This window comes from Atractosteus spatula, chromosome 4, assembly GCF_055471065.1.
Source record: "Atractosteus spatula isolate fAtrSpa1 chromosome 4, fAtrSpa1.hap1, whole genome shotgun sequence".
NCBI lineage: Eukaryota > Metazoa > Chordata > Actinopteri > Semionotiformes > Lepisosteidae > Atractosteus > Atractosteus spatula.
In genome coordinates, this window is record NC_142709.1 from 58,555,788 (window position 1) to 58,579,941 (window position 24,154).

At 36.9% G+C, this 24,154-nt stretch overlaps 1 protein-coding gene across 1 annotated transcript; it reads left to right on the plus strand.

Annotated features, from left to right (window-relative positions):
* The first annotated feature begins 454 nt into the window (after positions 1 to 454).
* dipk2ab (divergent protein kinase domain 2Ab) lies at positions 455 to 23,831 on the plus strand. The gene is made up of 4 exons (XM_088914107.1): positions 455 to 908; positions 8,590 to 9,453; positions 18,330 to 18,633; positions 23,296 to 23,831. Exons 2-4 carry the CDS (start codon positions 8,800 to 8,802, stop codon positions 23,625 to 23,627), a joined length of 1,290 nt encoding a protein of 429 aa, XP_088770233.1. The 5' UTR covers positions 455 to 908; positions 8,590 to 8,799; the 3' UTR covers positions 23,628 to 23,831.
* The last annotated feature ends 323 nt before the right edge of the window (positions 23,832 to 24,154 follow it).

The window sequence follows — 24,154 nt, forward strand, 5'->3', positions numbered from 1 at the left end:
ATATTCATTGCTCAATCAGAAAATACACAAAATGCTCATGATCTCATGAAAGAAAATAAACCGTTGATATACTGTAACTCGCAGGATTGTAAACGTACAGGCACTTATATTGTAATGATAAGGTTATGATATTGTCCTAAACAGTTATTAACCTTCTTTCCATTCCATGCAGGAATATCACAATATAGTTTATGGCACCATCAGAATAAGAAACTGCCAATTATTTGTGCGTGGGTGGTTAGGGGCACCCGAGGTTCAACGACATTATGGAAAAAATCTTCTTTAGGAGATATTCCACATAGGATTTAACCTTTAAAGAGCTTTTTAGTAGCGATTTACCAACCAATGACCAGCCAATTTTACTGAGGAAGGAGGAGTTGTGCCTTAGCAACGGTAAACCGATCTCCTGGAAACCAGTAACGTAAAGGGGCAAGGAGGGTCGTAAATGCTAATCGTGTACTGTTGGAAAAGTCGGGATAGGATCCATTGTGGTGCTTGTGAGAGTCTGAGTGAGATAGGAGCAGAAACAAGCTATACCCGTAGCAGCAATACGAAATCGGAATAAAGAGGGGGAAGCTGCAATGTGCAAAATAAGATAATCTATTAAAAAGGACAAAAGCGACTCATGGTAAACATTAATCGGAGGGAGAGTTAAGAAGCGACCTCAAAACCGTTTATTTCTTTGCAAACCAGCTGTTATCTGGAGGGATTTTTGAGTTTGTTTTCGCGAGTAACGCTGGGCATGCATATCATATCTACTTTAGTCCTTTTATTTTCGTCTTAAGTGCTCCAAGGTGTCAAGTCAAAATATTCAGCTGCAGTTTGGAGAATAAGCCTCGCGTTTGAGTGCTGATTTGAAACTACAGTACTTCTATATACAGCAGAGAGTCAAGAAAAGTCGAATGCAGGTTTGTTTTTACTATTTCTTTCATGCACTGATGCTAAGAATAATAATAATTGTGTAAACAGTACAACTTTCGTGCAAAGCAATGGAAAAGTAAAAACGTTTTAAAGATATCGGTAAAAAGGCTAGATGTCTTTTGCACTGCACACCTCAGAATTTAGTTGAAACACGATATGGTTTGCTAGCGACCGTGACGAAATCAGAATGAACTGCTCACAGTATTGTTCTTGGGGGGCGAAAAGTCTAAAACATATGTTGCAAAGCATGTTTGTTTCAATAAAAAGACGATGAGTGATGTGGCTAGTTCTGTTCCAACTTCACAAACCCTTTATTAAAGTTCGGTTTTGTGTTGGAACAACGCTTCTCGAAAAGGACAAATCCTAGAAAAGTGGGAGAGTATGTTGCATTTGGGACTAGGTTAAAATACAGTAGCGAACATACTAAGTGAAATTAAACTAAAGTTGCCGTTCAGAATGATCAAAGCGGTAAATTCTCATCCTCCGCTGTTGGTAAATGCAGATTAGGTTTTGAAACTGAAGATTTTCGCTTTACAAGAAAAAACGGGGTGCTTACGGAATTTGATATGAAAATGTATTGTGAATTCACCTGGCAAATGAATGGACTACAGTTAAGTAAGAAGCAGCTTGAACTGGATTTGAATTCTAAAGTAGACTTACATTTTGTTGTTTTCCTGAAAAGTCTTTGGGAGCTTTGCCTATTTAAACCTGCTCTTACAAATTTCGGGGTTTCCGAAGCTGAGATAATAATAGTTGATTTTGTTTGAATGGCAAATCGCATATAGCGTGCAGGTATCACAGGCCTGCTGTTTTTTTTTTTGGTAATGATTCCTCTCCTTTGATGTAATGATTTACAGCGTGATGGTTTTAGACAAGGGTTTGTATATGCATGTGAAGACTTGAAGTTTTTTCAGCGTGCGTTGTACAGGTTGTTTTTCATCTGCGGGTGATATTGACAGATGGTGTTTTAACCGTAACACTGAACGGAACAAACAGTTCTCTGTTTTGGTTTTATTTTGAAAACAATATGTGAGCAGTTTGAAAATAACATCCGCACAGTGTAACAGTTTCTGATTTCGCTCCATGGTTCTGAGAAGCTTCAAATATGAGGTAAGGGTAAGAAAAAAGTCAGCTATGCACTGAATCCAGGAAGGGACCCATGCCAGTAATTCCTCAACAAGGTGACAAATCCTGCCGTCCGCTTTAGGACAGATTTTTGACTCATGTTTGCCAGTTTGTGTTGGAAACTTTGTGGCAGCTTGAGCCAGGCTACAGTTGCAATTAGCACTTCTGCGCCACATCATAACTTTACTCTGCAAAAGCGCGGATTTTCCGCAGGGAAATGCACCTTCGCGAACTGTACCGAAGTTCATAGACAATTCAAGTCGTTTCTAAAGAATTGCACTGTGAAATATCGTTCCCTCGTCTCGAATAGGTTATTTGGATCAATTCAAGAACAAGAACTTGACTTTAAATTTAGTGCAGCTCCTACTTGAGTCTTTGTTCTTCCGTAACGCATGGAGGAATACTCGGAGCTCGAGTGCTTTTCTATACAAAACGAAAACATTTCTAATTATAATTATAAAAGAAAATTTATAAGCACAACAGAACAACCCCCCAGAGTTTCTCTTAATGATCTGGATGGTATTTGTGGTACAAAATGGGGGCAGATGTCAGAAACAATTCCATCACACTTTTGATTTCTTTTTTTTAAACTTGAGTTTCTTATCTGTGTGCTACTGCATATGAACTCGAAGCGATGAATAAAACTGTTCTTTTGTATAGGAACGCCTGGTGAACCTTTTAAAAGGGTAAGACTTAAGCAGAAATTGTTTTAATTTCAGGCTTCATTAAATATCTTCCCATGATTAAATAAAGTCTTCTTTGATTTTGAATGTGGTGCATACCATTTTCACCAGACAATCCAAAAATGAATGTTTCTGAAATATTTTTACAAGGTGTCACAGAATTGCCTTGTGAAACACAGTGCATATTACATTGTCAGGAGAGACAAGATTTACTTAGTGTAACCACTGCAAAGTAGTTCTATACTGTATTCCAATAAATCATTAAGATTCTAATAGAAATGTATGCCATTTTAATTATTTTCCATGTTAGGAAGTATTGAATTGCTATAATTAGTATTGTTAGAAATAATTTGACAGTTTAAAAAAAAAACATTTCCGGCACTTTGGGTAATTACTGGCAATTACTGAAGGGAAATATTTCTGGCAATAACTGATAAATAGAAAGTAAAGAAAACTTTAGATAACGGGTGTATTTGAACAATTCTCTATATGAAACAAAAAAACTGACCAATGTCCTGTCCATTGCCACTTTCAGTAGTGCTGCAAGTCATTTATAGAGTTATTTTATAAAGCATTATCGCAAAGGTAAGTTCATGAAGATAAGTTAGAGACAGGACTGCCACATTATAAGTTTGGTTCTTTTAGCTTAGGAATGATCTTAGGAATATTTTAGATATCTTATATTTTAAAACCTGTTTCCAGACTTCTCAGTTGTTTCATGTACAATTGTTTATTTCTATCAGCTCCTGAACTTCCACAGTTTTGTGCATAAGCTTGTGAAAGGTAGGGGCAGGACAAGAATCGACAAAACTGCATTGAGCAGTGGGTAAAATGAATTTTAAGCTTAATTTTGTACTTCTTAAAAGTTGCATGACTTTAATTTTTAATTTTATCATTGCAGCTGAATCAAATTGTAAGATATTGGGGTAGTGGTTTAATTCGCTCAGCTCCTCCCTTTGTAGGTTCAGATAATGTGCACAGCATAGAGTTAGAAAATTTTAATTTCGTAATTAAGGTTTGAATTTACTGATAATCTAGAAGCAGTGTGCTGCTCTTTCTAGTATTTAAATAACATTGTCAATGTATCTCTATCACAGCAAATGTTTGGAAAATCCTGTGAGATTCTTTAAATTGCAAAATACAGTGGTAATGTTTTTATGCAATGCTTGAATCGGTTTATCCATTTACAGTATTCGGATGTGGTGTGTTTAGAAACGCATATACCGTAGATATCCCTATCAACAATAATTCAAAGCACTGCGGTCAATTTTATGTGAAAAGCAGTTAGATATGGTACTGTTTATTTTTTGGTCAATTTTCATATTTGCAATCTGCAGATAAGTAACATTTGTGATTTTTGAAAAATGCTGGATGTATTCAGCTATTCAGCATTTTATTTTTAATATATGGTTTTGCCAATTAGGCATGCTTGTGAGTTACAGGTCTGTTCTTTGTATATGGCTCACAATGTCTGCCATCTACATTAAGCTTAACAATGCGAAACCCATGTATCTGGTTTAAAATTGCTAAGCTTAAAATGTGTAATCTTAATATGAATTGTTTAGAAATAAAACATTTGATAGTGTTTCAATTTAATTGTGATGTTAGTTTCTTTATACATGTAGTAACAAATATGAATAAATCTGACATTTGTTACATTTTCCTAGCATACAGACACCAGTGTTGATTCTGAGACCAAGTTATGTATAGTTGCAAAAAATGTGCATTATTTTACATTATTGGAAACCTTTGCATCTCATGATGTAGTGCAAGACTTGGAAATATATTAGTTGATTCTCCATCTATCTGCCTATCTCCTTGGCATTCATTTAGTTATCTTTTTTTGTTGTTTGTTCTATTCTATGTACTGCTCTTGTGCGTTTTAGGGAAACAGGGCCGTTTGCAAGAGAGAGACCGAAATGATAGGTACAGTACATGTATCATCTACACTGAAAACTGTCTATTTACTCGAATAAAGGAGCCAAACTTGTGGAAATACTGGCTTTTTGGCCTTTAATATAAATCTTAGTGTTTTTGACTATTTGGTTTTTATTCTGCATGTTTTACATGTTATCACTGAGGCACTTTTTGTAATTTCCATCTGCTGGTTAAGTCCTACTGTAGTCTGTATGGCCAGGTGTTGATTTGGAAAATGTGTACTTCGAAGTAGCCTTCATGAACTAGTTTTTGCTCTGTTTTGTGGACAATGTGCAAGCATATGGTTTATTAAGCATGTTTAGGAACTGATTTTCACTTGGCAGATTTGCCATGATGAAAACTGATTTGGCTCTTTCTTCAGAAACTGTAATAAACATTAATATAACAGGGACCTTGGAGTTTTGTAAACCTGGGTTTGTCCATGCTGTGAGGGTTGATAAAAGTAAAGTTTACATTGCTTGATGGCCAGTGATGAAACATCCAAAAATTCAAGACAAAACCAGGTTATATAAAGAAACAAGTTTTAGTTTTGTCTGCTTTTTGATTTGAGATAGTACAGTGGTCTAACCAACAGCTGAAAAGCTTTTTTCTTTGTTCTTTGGTACAGTATGTACAGAGACTGGCAATTTTATGTTTAATGTGCCCCAAGATGACCTTGAAGTTGTTTGTTTGAGCATTTCTAGACCTGCATTGTATTGGAACTCTACAAATTAAATGATATATATGGGCTCTGTATATATAATGTTATATAAATGAAACTTTTACAGTTATTAAATGTTTTTTTTTTCACAGGGAGGCAAACCTAAGCACTACCTCTATTGTGAATCCCTATTTCCCTATTAACCGCAAAACTAGCAGATACAAGGGATACAGCCTTGGATTAGGCTTTAATTGAAGACTGATAGTCTCTGTAGGGGACTCCTAATGTCTCCTTGTACTTGACCTAGTGAAAGGTCTGTGTTGGACTTAACACCAACTGTCTCCTACAGCAAATGTCTAATAGCAATCCATAGCAATTGTGATTACATTTTTGTAAATGTTCGCATTACCTTTGTAGATTAGTTAAAAAAATACAACTTGTCTTACATGTTCTAGGCATGTGCTATGTTTAGTTGATAGTAAGGGTAGACTTGGGGTTAATGTTCTTAATTGGCTTCTGAAGACTCCTAATGTCCTGTTAGATAAGGAACAGCAGTATAAAATCTGCTGGGAGGTCACTGTATTTTCTGAAATGAAGGTTAGCACATAAATGGAAATGCAGAGCTGTACGAATTTCCATGCTTTTGCTTGGATAGCTGGAATTCTGGATTGCCGCTAGGGACATGGTGTTGTACAGTATGCAAAATAATAGACAAATAATTCATAACGCTCTCATTCTGATTTTGCATTTACAGTGGGCTTCAGTCACAGCTTCTGCATCTCACCTGAAGTGACTTTAAATATCTGGAAGTATACCTTAAATATCTTGCCAATTCAGCTGTCTGTTTTCTGTGCCTGTTGATTGCACAGAAGTTAACAGGTTTAAAGATTGTGTGCCCATCTGTGCTTGGGGCATTTCAAGCAATCATATTTTCTAATCTCCAGTTCGAGGCTCAACACTAGTGGAAGTGTCTCATTAGTGGTATTCTTTTAGTAATATGAATTTGCCATTATTTATAAAGATTTGTTCTAAATGCAGAGCTTTATAAAATTTAGAACTCTACATTTATTATAAAAATGTACCACTGTCAGTAGGGAAGGCTTTCGTAATAGGAAGCTTTTCTTAATCCACTCATATGTACATCTTCAGTAAAATCTGAAAAGTATCTGAGCAGTCCATTGTTCAGATATTCTACTGACCTTCAGATGCCTTGACTATTTCACAAATCATTTTCGTGAGTAAAATAGACTTCTCCTTGAAGATTTCTAAAATAAGGTGGTAATATGTGTGTTGGGCTTCAATTTGTGTGTTGATTCAATTAAGTAGCCAAACGTTAGGCGCTAGGTGTGATGCACTTTGTGGAAAAGCAAGTAGAAGACCTGGGGGATCAAACTTTTAAACAGTCTTTCCAAGCTCATTAAATTCCTTCCTGCAATCTGCACTTTTCAAAGTGCTTAAGGCTTAGCTTTCCAGAGAAGCATGCGCGTTAAGACGTGTGATAACGGCAGGTCTCAGTTGGAATGGCAGCTCCTGAAGTCAATAGCTCTTGTTTGGTCATGCTTCTTGTTGCCTGTAAGCAGCTTCACTTCTGTTCTGCTGGAAATTAATTAGGCCGTCAACACTGAAATTCCTACAGAAACACATGTAGACCTGCCTCTGAAGGAAAGATTAGAGATGAACGCGCTCGGTTTTCTCATTTGGATCACTTTCGGAGTGTGAATAATAAAGTAGTGGCAATTTGTCTGGTAATATACAGGATTTTTACTGACTTACCGTTTTTTGCCAACACTGCACATCTATGCAGTTTTTCAGTGTCTCTAGTACCTTGAACATCTGCCTCACAAAGTTTAAGACAGTGATAGGCAGTGTATTAAAATCACATTTTTATTTCCAGGTGCTTCTGGGATCATTTAGGTAGCCTGGTGAAGGCTTCCCCTGCCCTTTCTCTAGTACAGCATCTTAACTGCTGGAATTATTTTTTTGGCAGTAAATGTCTGTAAAAAATATCCTGTGCAGCTGTTAGTGTTAACATAGCATTATTCATCTCTGTGATAACACCCTGATCAAAGATCAATTAGCACTCTGAACCTTCTGCAGTAACAAAATATAAACGTCTGCATTCATAGTAATTGCTTAGATAGACCTTGCTTTGTTCCATGGGTGAATCGGAACAATCCAGCTAATGTATACGAGATGTCTCCCGCAAAACCTCTAATGAATATTGATGCTATCAACCCAATCTGAGTGTCTATAATGTGCACATTTTGTGTTGTAAGGGGGTATGGCCATTCTGCAGTTGATAAGGAATGGTTAGTGCATGACTGAGGCTTAACTGGATGTACCTAGAAAAACAAAACCTTTTCTTCATAAGATCAAGTTCAGCAACACCAGTCTCATGTTTTGCACACAAATGGGAGTACTTTTTTGTGAACAGTCAGCAGTTTCAGTACTGTTCCAAAAAGACCGATTCACCAACCTTTAATATTATGGTACATGAAAAGCTAATATTCAGACCCCAGGCTATTGTCTTCATACAACATCTGTTTCAGTGTTTTTAAAACGGAGTTTAGAAATCTTTTTGAAATGTGAGCTTTTACACCCTGTTTATTTGCTGTATACTGTATTATTTTTCAAAAAGGTAGCATCAAACAAATTTTCATTAGTATGTAGTGCCTAGTGTCATGATTGTTTGATAAGGCCAAGCTGCAGTCTAGTACTGTGCTCTGTCATGTTCCTCTCAATTCTGAGGAAACAAGATTTAATTCCTGATGAGTTTTTCTTGTACTGTACCTTTAACACATAGCACAACATTAAATTGCAAGTACAGTATGTATTGTGCATGAATTGTGAATTTGATACTGTTTTAAGGACATGGACTCCAGTACACATACATATTACAGGTTTGGAGATGTCATGAAACTGCTGCTGAAGAATGTCCAGTAACATAGTCAATGCAGTAATTAAGGTTGTAAGACCTGTAATTCCTGGAGCAGGGTGCATTTTGGGATCTGGTTTCAGCTCACAAACCAGTCTAGTGAGTTTTCTTGAATTACCCAAGAAATGCCATTTGGAAAAAATTATACCCCAAAAAGCGGATATAAAACAAGAGCACAAAGAAAAAAACATTTTATAATGCACGATGTGCACAGGAAGTAAACTTGATGTAGCTGTTGGATTTCAGTGAATGTTGAGTTTAAGTTCATTATGCCCCACAAAGTCAGGTTGTAGCATTGTGTTTTTGTTTTCTATGGATTTAATATTTTTCTTTTTCTTTTCTTCTAGGCTGCTGTTGAGTTTTCATATGGCGGGCTTGCTAAACGTCTGAAAATATGGGGCACATAATTCTCGCTGCAATACGACTCCAGCATTGCTTCCTAAATAAAGAGCTGTAGACTATGAACAAGAAGAAATCTGGGCCTGATTAGACATGATGGAGAAGCTCTAAGGCATCATCAGACCTTCCCTTAGTACCATATAGTGTTATGTGAGACCATGCTGCGCCTCCTTTCCCTCAAGTTCGGCCGTCTGTACCGATGCCTGAAGTTCCTGTTCGTCATTGGTTTGTTCGTCATCCTGCTGATGAACACTCACAACTTGTTTGCCTCTTTCCAAAAAAATGAACTCACGGACCGTCGCTTCATCAACCTCAACAAGTGCCCCGCTTGTTTTGGCACAAGTTGGTGCCGCAAGTTCATGAATGGGCAGATCTCTTTTGAGACATGGGGACGATTGAGATTTCTTGACTTTTTCAACGTGAAAAATGTCTATTTTGCACAGTATGGGGAACCAAGGGAGGGGACCAGGAGGATTGTTCTCAAACGCCTGGGGTCCAATCAGGAGCTGGCGGAGATCGACCAGAAAATCTGTAAACGAGCCACAGGTCGACCACGCTGCGACCTGATACAAGCAATGTACAAGACTGAATTTGCTCGCCTAAACGGGGATGTTCGGTTGCTAACTCCGGAGGTTGTAGAGGGATGGTCAGATCTTGTGCACTGTCCATCTCAAAGACTGCTGGACAGAATAGTAAGGCGGTATGCTGAGACTAAAGATTCAGGGAGTTTTCTGCTTAAGAATTTAAAGGACACTGAACGTATGCAGCTGTTGATGACCTTGGCATTCAATCCAGAACCCCTGGTGCTTCAGGTATGTCCTCTGTGTTGTCTTATTTGCTCCGTTATTTTGACATAAGGCTGTTTACTGTGATCTATGGCCAGTAGTATTCTAAAACCTAATCATAAGATTTGTGCTTGCTTTGCCCTAGATAGTAGAGCAAGTAGAGCAGAATCTATCATTTTTTGTTCTGCAAATAGACCTTGTCCGGGAGAGCACCTCGAATTTAAGGGGTATTTTTTTTCCTTTCGTATTCTTGTTCATTCCATTTTTTAGGGTTTTAAGGCCAGCCAGTAATCCATTCCTGCACAATTATTTCTTTGCTGTGTTGACTCTTAAGTGGTGATGTCTCCTTTAAGTGAAGTAATTTTATCTTGCAGCACTGCATATTTAACAATGCATTTATAGCACTTTTAATTATTTAGGCTGTGCATCTGTTAATGGTAGCTAAGAATTTCTGTGTCTCAGCCATGAGATCTGTAGTATGAGAAAAAATAACCACAAGCTCTGAAGGATATGGAGGAGCTTTGTTTATTGGAATGTCTGTATTTCATCTTAAAGGTTAGTCCTTTTCCAGGAAAAAGGAAGTTGTACACCTCCTGTTGAAGGAGATTGGGATAGGTTCATGGTGCTTTACAAGATGGAGAAGGGCAAATCGCAGGCTGATTATTGAGTGCCTCTGTGCCTTTAGCTGTTTTTTCGGCTTAAAGTGTTTTTTCTATTTATGACAAGAAACACAGGGATTCATGCCAGGGTATTTAGAATTGCCTTTAGAAACTGAATAAAGAATCGTCTAACTGTGTAACAGCCAGTGGCGTTCTTATTTATGCCAGTTTTCTTTGCATTTGTTTTTCTTAAATGATCCATTTTTGTGCTGTTCTCAGTTTTGAAAGACTAGGGTTCTGCATTGTTTGCACAAGAGGAAAAACCAAATTCTCTCATATGGATGAAAAGTGTTTAAAGGAATAATATTAATTGCAAGCACAAGTTAAAAGGATATAAGACCAAGTGAGGTTGAAAATAAAATTGCAATCGAGGTTGCGTTATTTAATAAAAGGTTTTTTCAGTATTATTTAAGCAAAAGAACAGTAAAGGATGAAGTAAAATGCATCCAGGATAGTGACAGGGAAACTTTTAGGTAACAAAAAAGAAACTGATGTATCAAATTAGTCTTTATCTTGGTGTTTACCAAAGAAGAAATCAACAGCATGCCTCAGACTGAGAAAGGACTGTTATAAATTATTTTAGTAAAGAAGAAGCAAACGTTCTGCAGATACTAGAAGCTCTTAGGATGTTAAGATGAATAATTTGCCAGGACCTGATTGTCTTGTTTCCTTAAATACATGCTATTCATAGACCATTATCATAACACTCCCAGCAGTCGCTCAAGACAAAGGTGGTGCTCATGGACTGGAAAATTGCTAATGCAGTGGCCACCTGTAAAAAGGGTGACAAAACTGAGCCAAGTAATAGATTTAATTTTTGTTTTTACTTCTGACTTTTAAGGTTATTGAAATGGAAACAATTAGAATTAAACCAGAGTATCATCATAATGGAAATAGTATCCTAGGGGATAGTCTGTTAAGGTTGGTCTTGCTTTATTTATGAAAAAGGAACAGTAGTAATAAACCATATGGTATGATCATTCATTTATGATTTTCAGAAGCCCTTTGGTAAAATTGCTTATAACATTCTCAAATTACAAGCTGTATGCATTCACGGTAATGTGTGCTTGGATTGCAACAGGTCATTGGATAAACAAGTAGACATAAGCGGTGAAGGTCCTGGTTTGGGTGAAGTAGAGCAGGAATCTGCATTAAGACACCTGCTCTTCCTAATCCATACCAAAGATCTAGATTCTGGTATAGTTAGTACACTAGATGAGTTTCCTGATTACGCCAAAAGGGGAAGTTTTACAAACGCTGTAAAAGTTGCAAAGGAAAATTAAAATCCTTGACAAAATTCAAGACTGGGCAAACCTGGCGGATAACATTTAATGCTGACAAAAGCAGAATATACAGCTAAACTACAGGTACTGAATGAAAAACACTGCCCTCAATGAAGCTGTATATGAAAATAGGTGTCTTTATTGCTTCCCTGGTAACATCTAATTTAGAGTAATGTGCACAATTTTAGTAATCACTCTACAACATATTGCTGTTCTAGAATTAGCCCAACAAAGAGCAACCAGATACATTTTTAGGTTTAAAGGAATGTACTAAAGTACAGTAAAGTCTTTTTAGTGTTCAACAGAGAAGACTACAATGCGAACTGATTTAAGTACTCAGTCTTCAAAGAAGCACATAAAACAGAATTGATGGCACATTTTTACACAGGGGGTTATGGGAGTATGGAACAAGCTGCCCAGCTATGGTTTTGAGACTGATACCCTGCCATCTTTCAAGGAAATGCTGGATAAGAGATTGGGCTAAGGAAATGTATCTGTACCCTTCTGTACCATCTATTGTATACTACATCAAGTGAAATGTCTGCCATATTACATTTTAAATTGCTTATTACTTTACACACAATAGGCATAAAAACCATCATGCCATTTACATTTAACCAATTTTCTTGCAAACTAATATTTAATGGTGAGCCAAAAATGCAGCAAGATTGGATTAATTCAAAACAACTTACATTCACTTGGAGGCCACAATTAGTGGCAACAACTTTTTTTGTATAAGAAACCAGACTCCCTTTGTCAGCTGAAAAAAATTCTTTGTGATATAGTAGGCTTGGCAGACAGTGGGGACTGTGTGCTCAGACGAACTGGAGTACAATTTCCCTGCTTGTAAAGTCATGAGTAGGCTTGGCTGCTTGGCTTTGAGGGGAAAAATATTTTTGCAAAAAAAATAATGACAGAACAACTGAAGCCTTGTGAAATGTAAATCTCTGAATGCAGTTGATTTTTTTTTAAACCAGATATGCCGAATACTGTTATTGAGCAGTTATTTTAAAGTCTCTACAGGCCTAAATCCCCCATCCCAACCACCACCAAAACATATTCCAAAACTTGAATAAAACTCCTGCCCTGCACAGAAACATTAACAACATTACCCGTTTATTTGACAGGATACCTTAACTGGCAGAAATTCCTCCATTTGAAAGAGTTCCTATAATCGGTGCATGTTGACTGTTACCTTCTTCCTTTTTCAGAGTCTTCAGGCCCATCTGTTCAGTCATGCTGAGAATAGTACATGACATGCTTTTGCGGTTACGTCAGTCAAATGCATTCGTTTTCTACAGACGAAAACAGAACATTTCGGGTCAGCTGTGATGTTCTGCTTTTAAGTTATATTGAGATTAGTATCTCAAAACAAGTAGGTGTATTGGAAAAAAAGCTCTAGGGTCTTAATTTAAGAACTACAAGATCAGGAGTTGTCAAAAAGCTAGTTCAGTTTTTCATGTAATATCTTTCTGTGCCCTATATTAAATGTTAAAGTATGTAACTGACTAATAGTTCTCCTTTTGAAATCGCACAATATACCACAGACTTTCATGAATATCCATATATTTGGAAACAAGCATATATTTTTTTTTCCAGGCACGTACATGTTCAGTTTTAGAAAACTGAATTTGGTGCAGTCAGAAGGGAATTTTAATCATTTTTAGAAAACTCGAAATCCACTGAAAAATTAAATTTAACACATACAGTTCTTCATTTTGATTAATCAAGTAATCCTTTTTTTCCATTTCTGAATTAACTCTAACCATTAAGGTGGTTGATTTATCCTCATGACTGCTATCACAATAGCATGTATTAACTAAATCAGTGGACAAATACTGATAAATGACAAAAAAAGGCTTTCTTGCTATCAATCTTGAGATTTTTAGTAATCAGAATAACTTCACTAAGTTTAACATCAGCACTTAGGCCTTTTTTACCATTACATGCTAACCACCTGCACACCTGTGGTTGGTACATTTCGGTACATCTGAGCACTTGTTTTTTTAGCAGTAGATCTCATCGCTGAGCTGTTTAGATGTATGCTTACTAGCAGTCAGTGCTGACACTATAAATTGGATTGGTTTAATTTTGACTGTAAGTATATAATGTGAGTTAGGCTTCATATATACAGCACTACGCCAGTGGTTCTTACACTCATCCTGGGGGATGCTTGTACCATCTGTTTTTTTGTTCCAGCTGAGCTCTTAATCACAGGCTGTTTGATTTCAATTGTCTATCTAAGGTATATTTTTAAACTTGCTTACAGCTCTTAAAAAGTTGAATGGAATTTATAATTGGTCCCCATCCTGTACCAATTTGAGTCTCATAACTTGTTCAGATATGTTGCCAGGAAAACACTCACTGTGGTTTTGTTATGCATTGTCATTCTCACCTGCTATTATAATCCAAATGCTTATTAAGAGCTGTTCAGACAGAAATAAGAGAGCAAACTATTTAATAAAGTGGCTGAGGAGAAATTGGATAAAGGTCTGTATGTGGAACAATGTACTTGAAGCAAGGTATTTTTGATACCAAGGACTGAGTGTAAAAACAGTTAAGCAGAAGTCTAAGTGATCCACTTGCTAGTTTTCTTGCTAAAAACATCAGTCAGCAATGGTGGAACACGAGATGTATGTGAAATGGTTTGTGCACTGTAGCTTAATGTCCCCAAATACGTAAAGGCTTTTTATTATTCTAGAGAGCCTTTTGATTTCGGACTAAAGCCAGTTGATGTGAGATGGGGAAATATCTGAGACCGTTTTCCAGCTGCTTAAAAACTTTGGTTTGTCTCCCTGGATGATGGTGTAGAGAAAACTGATTGCCTGCTGCCTGGTGGTCCCAGGGACTTCTCTTTGAATAGATTCTACTGCCTGTGAACCAATCTACTCTGCATTTAGATGCTAGCTGTTTGGTTAGATTAACAACGAGTAACTTCTAAGGAGTTTTCTGTTTGGGTGTTCTATTGCATCTTTTGATATTTACAACCAGCCCTGTGTTGGTCAGTGCGATAATTACTTAATCTCAGGGCCTGAAGACACCTGTCTACCCCCCCATCTCCCCCTAGAGATGTACTTTACCACTTATTTCCTAATTAAAGGGTTTGTAAACATATTGAAGGTTGAGGTCAAAAACCAGATGGAGGCTTGCAGAGCTGCAGCAAAGGGAGATAAAAGAATGTCTTAATGACAGATTTTTTTTTTGGTTGCAGAACGTGCCGCCGAACATTATACAGGAGTGTCATTTATCCTTAACAGCTTACCTGGCACAACAAATACTGACTGAATATAATTTGCACAGAGCATTACAGTTTGCAGTTAAGAGGCTTACACTTTCTGGTTTATTCTTTAATATTGTGAACGTGATGATTTAGGAATACTGGGTACAGCTTAATCTGTTTTCTTGTTTTTGAACAAGTCTTGAGAAAGATCTTTCTGAAATTGCGTCCAGGTCTTCTGTGCACTTCTGTCCTTCAACACTTCTCTTGCCCTACGTAAGCATGATTCAGTCCTTTTGCATCAGTGTGCATGTTGTCCTAAACATGTATGCTTTTTTTGTACTCTTAAGTGTAGCACAGTTGCAGGCAAGCGCACATTTTTTTGTTTTCGACAGACAAGCTCAGGCAGCGTGTAGTGAGTGGAGCGTGCCAGCAAGTGGGTTTTGAGAAGTTTCCGCTGGGGCACTCGATTCGTTCTGGGCTGGTTGTGGTTACATTTTTAGTAGGTAAGAAAACGCCACAGTAAAGGTGGCTATTATACCCCCATAAATGGAAGGTCAAGCCAGTAAATTCAAGTCAGGGTAAGAGATTTTAAAAAATGGTTATTTTGCACAAGTGGAGCAGCTGTAGAAGAGACGATTTCTTCCTGTAGGGATGTGCGGCGAGAAACCTGGGATCCTTTTTGTTAGGGGATTGTTTGGTGTTCAAGACCAAATAAAAATTCCTTCCGGAACATGTATAGCATATTTATGTATAGCAGTTTTTATCCCAAAGCAGATTACATGTAATTAATGTAATAAATTATATATATATATAACTAAATATATAGCCTATATTTTTATTCCTCTCCAAAGTTCAGGACCTGCCAGTGTTCCACCCATATCTAGTAACAATACCTTTTCATTTCTACAGTATCAGATGCCCCTATGAGGGAGTCAGGACAGCACATGCCTTTGTTGTTCTCTAGCCTAGTCTCAAGGAGTTTTTCATCCCCACTTTTGCACGGTTTTTTTGGAGGTTCATTGTTTTACAGCAGCTTACTTGTGTTTGTATAGATTATTTTGGATCCAATAATTACTGAATACATGCACAAAAATGTGCGTTGAATGGTAATTGTGAGTTTTCCAGAAAGTTCAATCATTTTATTTGCTATTTTCCACCATTTTTTCCACTTAGGGGGAAACAAAGCCTACGTTCACATTCAGACCTGTAATTGTTGAAAGCTGTATGTAGTCTGGCCTTCTTTAAAGCCATGTGCTTTTAATAAAACCTTTTCTTCTCAGTGTATTTCACCTAAATGTCACAGCATGTGAAGCTATTACACTCAAGGACATCATGAAAAAGAGGCTCAAGGGGTGTTTGTCTGTGGTTTGGAGAACTTTTCCAATGATTACTAAAAGTTTAAGGTTTCATTTAGAAATCTTTTACTGTAAGAGGTTGCCATAGACTTCAAGGAGGGAAGGGAAATAACATTCTCAATGCAGCTTTAATGGGTAGGTAGGATTTCGTACAGGAGTAGTAGAGAAATAGAACAAGCCTATTGCAAGAAACTTGCACCAGAAAATCAGAATCTTGATTAGATGGGAAACTTCATTTAAGGGTTTCTTTGTAATTCTCAGGTTAAATCCAAGTATATGAACCTGGCGGTCTTAGGCACCATTTTCATAAACTGATTAAAATTATTTTCGATTTGATATGCGTCTCCCCAGAATAAAGGCTTCTTCTGCAATGGAAGATTTAAGTTCTGCCATTGAGCTCATTTTTTATTGATTGCTGTTTATGACAGACAGGAAATATTGATGTAGCCTGTGTGGCGCTGCAAGATGTTCTCCTGATTGAGATTTTGAATTCCAGGAAATTACTTGGATAATTGAGCCAAGTACAGTTTGTGCAGTTATTTACATTTTGGACATGGATCACACCTTTGAGATGCAAGATCTCGGTTTAAAAGACTTCTTGTGAAGACAGTTGATGTACAGTATACATCCGATTGCGCTTGCTGTGTATAATGCCATTTAATCTACCACATGCCTTCTCTCACAAATAATTTAAAGTTGTTTTCTGGTTTCAGCTTGCATAAAATGAATAAACCCAATAATAGTATGTCAGCTTCCTGGTTGTGTGCCTCCAGTACATTTTCAGGAGTTGCGTTTTGCTGGGTTTCTTTTAATTGCCAGTTGAATCTTGCTTGTTGTCCCTGAGGTATGCTTTGCGTCTCTTTTAACAGGAGACCTCGAATAAACAGTGAATTAATATCTTTCAAAGATCAGGCAAAGTTTCAGGGTCAGTGGTTAACTTCATGTTCAGAATTTTCAGAATACCAAAGAGAATGAGCTTCATGTTGCTCTTGTAGGAGCGTGAATGTCGGCAGAAAATTGTTTACAACTGTGCCTGAACCTGACACTCCACTGAAGAAGGAAAGAAATGAACTGACTTTACTGGATAACAGCTTTTTTCATTTTTTGAGGCTCCTTATGACATTTTAAAGAAAGCAGCCATTAATATTTAAGGGCACTCATGAAATTAAAGCATGCCCAACATTGAATTTGTTAGAGCTTCTATAAGCTCTAAAGGAATATTATAAAGACTTGGTCGCACCTTACAACTATATCCATTTTCTACAGCAACTCATTTAACCATTATGGTAACAGTACTGGTCCTTGAGCTTTAAATGCCTATATCCATTATCTTACTCAGTTACTATTTTGAAGTGCTTTTAGCCAAGTTCAGGATAAATTGATGAAAAGTAACACCTTTCCATTGTTTTGGCTTGTGCTTTTATTTAAAACAACTTTCATTTGCATCCCTTTATACAACTGTCTATTTTACTGGAGCAGTTCCGTTGAATAACCTTGGTTAAATGTGCAAAAATGGTACCTTACCTGGGATTTGAACCTGCCACCTTCCAGTGGTGTGTATCCAGAACACTAATAACTTCTACTGATTCCCTGCACTGAATTGCTGCATGTGTCTCAGGAAGGGCTGGAGTCTTATTTCTACAATCGGATGACTCGGACGTAAAGAAATTCGACAATATCGTCATTAGAGAAATGGGATAGTATAGCTTTAAATTTTAAGGTAGGATGTTTCAGGTTTTTTTAAAAGTTTTTGCTTTCATCTTTAATTGGTTTGGTTTCACAACAACTTGGTATTAAAGCGTGAAAAAGCAATGAAGTGAAAGCTCTGGAGGCACTCTGGAATGCGTTGAATTAAACTAATTCAGGTTACTTTGGAGTAAGCTTGTTAATATCGAGCGAGAACATTTGTGTGCTTATTTATATTGCGTTGTGGGGTGTCTGAAAGATCTAACTTTAAAGGTATTTGTCCCTGTTATTTCTTTGTTGCCAATGCCCTCATAATGTTTAAAGGAGTTATAAAAATTCTTTCCTTTTGAAAGCATTTGTATTTTAAAGCTTTTTATGGTATTACTCATAGAGCTCACTGTGCTGTATTTTACAAAACCAAATGTTTAAAATAAATTTTTCCCAGGACATTCCAGTAAAACCTTCCTCTTAAATATTACTTGATGTGTCACTTGATTTTGTGTGTGCTTTAAACCTGATTATATATTCAGTTTTTTTCTTAAACCTTGTAGGCTTCATGTAGTGTCTTTTGTACTGTATATAATGAAGCCCTTGTTTATATAGCAGAAAGGCTGGGATTTGTGTAAGACTCGTGTCGAATGTTTGTGCTTTCTGCATACATGCTAATTTTAAATTGGCAATGAATTATTTTTCTCCACAGAGTTTCCCTTCAGATGAGGGCTGGCCTTTTGCAAAGTACCTTGGAGCATGTGGGAGAATGGTGGCAGTGAACTATGTGGGAGAAGAGCTCTGGAGCTTCTACAATGCCCCCTGGGAAAAACGGGTAGACCTGGCCACACAGCTGATGGAAATTGCAGAACAGCTCACAAATAACGATTTTGACTTTGCACTCTATCTCCTTGATGTGAGCTTCGACAACTTTGCAGTTGGACCCAGAGATGGGAAAGTCATTGTTGTGGATGCCGAGAATGTTTTAGTAGCGGATAAAAGATTAATAAAACAAAGTAAGTTCTCAGGTTACTTTTATACTTGTAGATACTTTGTCACAGCAGCCTTTTGGTGCCTCTCCGAGATAGCTGAGTTAAACGTTTCCTTATTTAACATAAAACAATAAAATTACATTGCTGGAGAGGGATTAATGTTGCAGCTCTGAACTAATTAACTGTTTACTTCACATATGCAGCATTGAAATATAAACACCTTTAGCATGTTATATCCATGCCATTTTGCGATATATTGAATAGTTTTTGTTTGATGTATAAGCTTTTAAAGTCAAAACTGTGAAACAGATACCAAACTATACCAGACTGCAGATAGGTAATAATTTTATGATAATCTTATACTCCAAAATATCTAGCAATGCCCCATTAAGGATGAGTCCTCTTCATGTAGACTATTATGTAAGAAGAGATGCCTTCTGCTAGTACTGGGACATCATACTCTAAAATGTCCATTTAGAAATACTTTGGGCTTGGATCTCGCACATAAATACCTGACAGTATTCTCTGGTCTCAAATTATTTTTTTTTTGTCTTTCCTTGATTGATAAGTGTAGCTTTTCCTTTACATAAGGGGGTTGGGGGTATATAATTACATGTAATGGAATGAGCGAGGCGGAATGCCAGTCTGTTAGGAATATCTTGGGAAAAGCACACACCAATCCTCTCAAATTGGTAAATTTTCTTCTTACTGCAGTGCAGTGAAGTATTGGTGCTGGGACTGTCACACATCACATTATTAGGATGTAAATGTTATTAGTTTAATACTAATTTAAAGTATAGTAATAGTAAATGTTATTAGTATATAACCTGCATGATTTTTGGTGTTTTGGGCAGACTTAGATCTGAGTTAGGCATTTATTTCATAAATGCCAGCCTTATTAATAATGCCAACAACAGAAAGGAGAGCCAGTCTGAAATCATTAAATACCTAGGCATTGTATCATGAAATGGCTCTCTACCCAACACATCAATTGAAGAAATTAGCGAGTTACTTTACAAGTCTGAGTGACTATGAAAGGGTTTGGTGTACCAGGCTAAATATCCTCTTGTGCCAACGTCTAGTATGCCTGGCAGGGGTTGCCTACCAATTAAGGATGGTTAAACATTCCAAAACTAAGAGGTTGCAGACAGCATATGGAAGAAATTACATGGTTCCGTTTTTTAATTTGAGTTTAATATTGTAGTGTCTGAGTATTCATATTTATAGATATTGTCTTTAAAAACTGAAGTACAGTAACTAAACTCTTCCTTTGTCTTTTGTTGTTGTAGCTTGCTTAATGTATAGCTCTAAATTAATTCATGGCACTGTGTTTTATGTAATATGTGCTAACAAAACACAATTGTGCCATCTGTGCTTTGATATGGTCACCTTTTGATGTATTTTGTAACCACCATACTGTACAATACATTAATAGAAATCGAATGCATAATTTAGCTGCCAGTATTTTATGTATTCATTTCACTGTAGTACACAATTATATACACCAGCCCCCTATATTAAAGGTAAATCTACTGTATTTAACAGTCTAGGAAACAAATATTACTTATTAGTTTTGCTAACTGTTTTTTAAGACTGCTTTTATTCCCAGAATTTATACCCAGATGTTTCAGTGTGTTTTGGACACTGCTTGGGTATGATGTGTCTGCAGTTTGCCTTTGTACATTATAGGAAGGTACAGGTATCTTTTCATTCTCAGGAGCCTCCACTGTGAGGACAGGTTGAAGATCTTGGCAGTGTAGCATTGTGGCGGTGTTATGGATTGTGGAATTATTACAAAGGGTCATATTGCATTATGAACTCCTGTTCAGTTTTTTTTGTTTCTTTCCAGATTTCCCCTTTTAAGTATCGAAGAAAAATATACTGATTTAACAAATCGCAAGAGGCTTTCCGTTACTGAGCACTGTGTTCTGCTGTCCAAAATCATTAGACTTACAAATATTCACATATTGGCCAAGGTACAAGGTTTGTAATCCTGACAGCAGATGGACATTATGTATCTCACATGTGCAGAGGCTGCTGTTCCAGTGAGTAGCACATGTGGGCTTTACTCAAGATGTGCTCTATTGCCAAAATAGGCAGCATTATCGTTTAAAGTTCACTTGAAAGAAGACCATGACAAAGTTAAAAAAAAAAAAGATTTGAATATCTTTGTAGTAGTAATGCAGTTATTGTTTGAGAACTTCTGTTGCAAATGCTGTCCATTTAAGGTTTTATGCACAAAATGAAAGCGTTACAAAATGACACTGTAGAACAGATATATAAATGTTTGAATTTTATTTATGGGAAATGCTGTGAATGTTTAATTTAAAATGTTAAGTATTTAAAGTATTTCATGCTGCACATGAAATTGCCCCAGATCAGAATCTGACTTTGATTTTTATCTTGGTATGCAAGGATTTGAGATGTTTATTACATTTAATTGGAAATACAAAAAAGACCTGAACATTGTGATTTTCTTTGTTTAGTGGTTCTCATAACGGAGTAGTAAACTGAAAATTTAAGGTTGTCTTGTTGCGGTGTAATGAAAGCTATTTTGGAATGACTTAGGAGGGTTTCTCAGGAGATTTGGGTAAGTCTTTTGAGTCAAACAAATTAAAGCCATGTGAAGAGCATACAAATTCATTGAAGTCCTTTTCATTTACTTTAAGGGATGTTTGTATATCTCTGGGATTCAACTAAAGTATGTCTCTTAAATTAATTCTGTTACCCAGTATGTTTTGCTTGACTGGTTTAAATACATAAAAGCCTAGATATCCTTAGCTAGTAAATTTGAACTCTGACTAGAGTAAGTAGTTTGGTGTTTAGGCTCTATGGGTGGTCTTTCACGAATGCACATGAATACATCCTGTGGAAAGTTGTGTGCCTTTTTCGAGTCCGGCCTTTATTAATGCTAAGGAAAGTGTTATATGTGGTTTTTAGCATTTAACCTGTTAAGTTGTATGTATACAGTAGCACTTCTTGTTCTTTGAGGTTTGTTAAACTAGACCATAGAGACTTTTTTTGTATACCTCTTAAAAAACTTTTTGCACTCATACAGAAAATTCTAGAATGTATTTTAAAAATGTGATTTACAAGATGGTTTGAAAACCGCAAATGAAACTCAAGGCGTTTTTGCAAATTGATGTTTTGGGGAAGATGGGAGCAGTTGCGAGACCTCTGCAGCATTCATTAACAGCTCATGGTGTATAAGAAAGCAGCTGAGTTGGTATTTTTGGCAGCTGTTGCATTTTCTGAAGGCAACAGTCATCAGATTTTTATGGTTAGAGTAGGAAGGAAGACAATTGTGGTATTCTGTTGACACGGCACTGTCAATTTCAGGATATGAATTGCTTGCGAGAGTGGGGTTGCAGTAAAAGATTAATTGGATTCACCCCTGCAACTTTGACAAAATGTTTAGAAATCTGTCTCCATCAGTGCTCTTCGTTGCTATCGATTGACTGGAAACAAGGCAGCATGGCTGCACGGTGTCTGCGGAAAAGCGAGTCAAATTGTGATTTTGTCCAGATTGAAATGGAGGATTGCTATATGACAACACGTGGTGAGAGATTATTGATTTTTGTGTTACTTTAAACCGTTTGGAGTTATTTAAATTGAATTCGTTCTAATTTCAGAACTGTATGCAAGCCTTTCTGCCCCATTTCCTCCAAAATTTACAACTGCGAAAAGGGTTTTTTAAAGCATAGCAATGGAGCAATTTATTTGATTATACTAGTGCCATGTAAAATACTGTAAACGGCCATCCCTTCTATTTATTATTTCTAATATGGGTACTCTCTGGTTTTTGTAAATCCAGTTTGGTGTAAAAAGTGGGGCATGTAGCTCAGCCTTATTCGGTAATGCCTCATATGTGTGTCTTCTCTCACTTGTGCGTTGTCTGGAATAATTACCGCAGTGTGTTCACAGTTTTGCCCCATTAGTTGTGGCTTAAAGTCGGTCTTCTAATGTGAAAGATGCCAACGATGTGAAAAAGTACCATATGAGTACTCTGCGAGGGTACAGTTTTATTATTAAAGTACTGGACAGTATACTACAATAATATTGTAATAGTGATCTTGTATTACAGTTCAATGATATGTTGTAAATGATAATATACCATATAAGAGTGCATATGGGTACACATGCAGGTATGACAACTGGCAGTTTAAGCTCTTTGTGTACTAACTTGCTCTGGCCTCTTAATAATGTTTGTCTTTTATGTATTCACTTTGTCACTTTGACCTAAAGTGTCCCGTTTTTAGCTTATTGAATGGTGGTATTTACAAAGTCAGTTGTTTTGAATTGTGTGAAAGTAACACATCCTTCACCATTGTTGCATGGTTGTGTGAGGTTCAGGGTCATAGACATGCTTTCAGGCTTAATGAATCCTATCCTTAGCTTCTCAGTCACATTAAGAGAATGACCACCAATGAATGTTATGGCGTGGTCATGAAATATAGGTTTGTATTATTCTTCTCTTTTTTTTTGTAACCCAACATTTGCACAAATACTGTTAGTCATGCCTACAACTGGAAGAATCTTTGTATTTTGTGAGAGGTGCTGATTTTCCAAATTACTCAAACATGCAGGTCTGGAAGTAAGTGTATATATACAGATTTTTACAAAAACTTGCATATACTGTATCATGTGCTTATGGTCCATAACTTTTATTTCTGTCTCTCCCCACAGATAAACCAGAAAACTGGGATGTTTGGTATGAGAGTAAATTCGAGGACTGTGACAAAGAGGCCTGTCTTTCTTTCTCAAAGGACATTCTCTGCTCGCGCGTCACAGTGGACCACAACTACTATGCCATCTGCCAAAACCTACTTTCTAAGCATGCCATGTGGCGTGGCACCACTGGGGGACTGCTTCATGACCCTCCAGCAGAAATAGCCAAAGATGGACGACTCGAAGCCCTGTTGGACGAGTGTGCCAACCCAAAAAAACGCTACGGGCGATTTCAGGCAGCTAAAGAACTACACGATTACCTTGCGCAACTTGGCAATAAAGCGAGGTAGTGAATGGAGCTGTTGGGCTTTGTGGAGGCTCTGTTTTGAGTTGTCTTTTTTTTTGTGGTTCTAAACTGGGCAGCATTGCACAGTCTTTTCCCCCTCATAAGTCAGCTGTTTTTTTTCAGTTTCTTCTTTCTTTGTTGTTATAAGAATTGAGTTTTTGTATTTAAAGGATGACTATTATGAAGTGATTAAAGTTTGCACTTATCCTGAGTGTTTGCATTTTTTTTAACTGGAGGGTGAGTGGAAGTTCAGTGTACAGCTGGATAAAATGCTGAAGGCTTTATAAATGCCACGCATATTAGAGGGAAGTCACAGTTATTATAGTGCTCAATTTTGAATTTGATTCCTCTTATAGGCATATCTTAGCTGGTGGTCCCTTTTTCTGGTGGGCTACTTTAGATAAAACACTCATTTCTTTTAATCTCCACTGGTTTCGTCTGTAGAATTTATTGAACCTTTTGTATTTTTTTGTATCTGTGTGTAAAATGAGTTTACATTACTGTCTGTGTGGCCTAGATGGATTCTACTGG

Coding starts and splice junctions, on each gene's coding strand:
- dipk2ab (XM_088914107.1), top strand. CDS start 8,800: ATGCTGCGCCTCCTTTCCCTCAAGTTCGGCCGTCTGTACCGATGCCTG. Junction 9,454..18,329: donor CAGAACCCCTGGTGCTTCAG/GTATGTCCTCTG, acceptor TTTTCTCCACAG/AGTTTCCCTTCAGATGAGGG. Junction 18,634..23,295: donor TAAAAGATTAATAAAACAAA/GTAAGTTCTCAG, acceptor CTCTCCCCACAG/ATAAACCAGAAAACTGGGAT.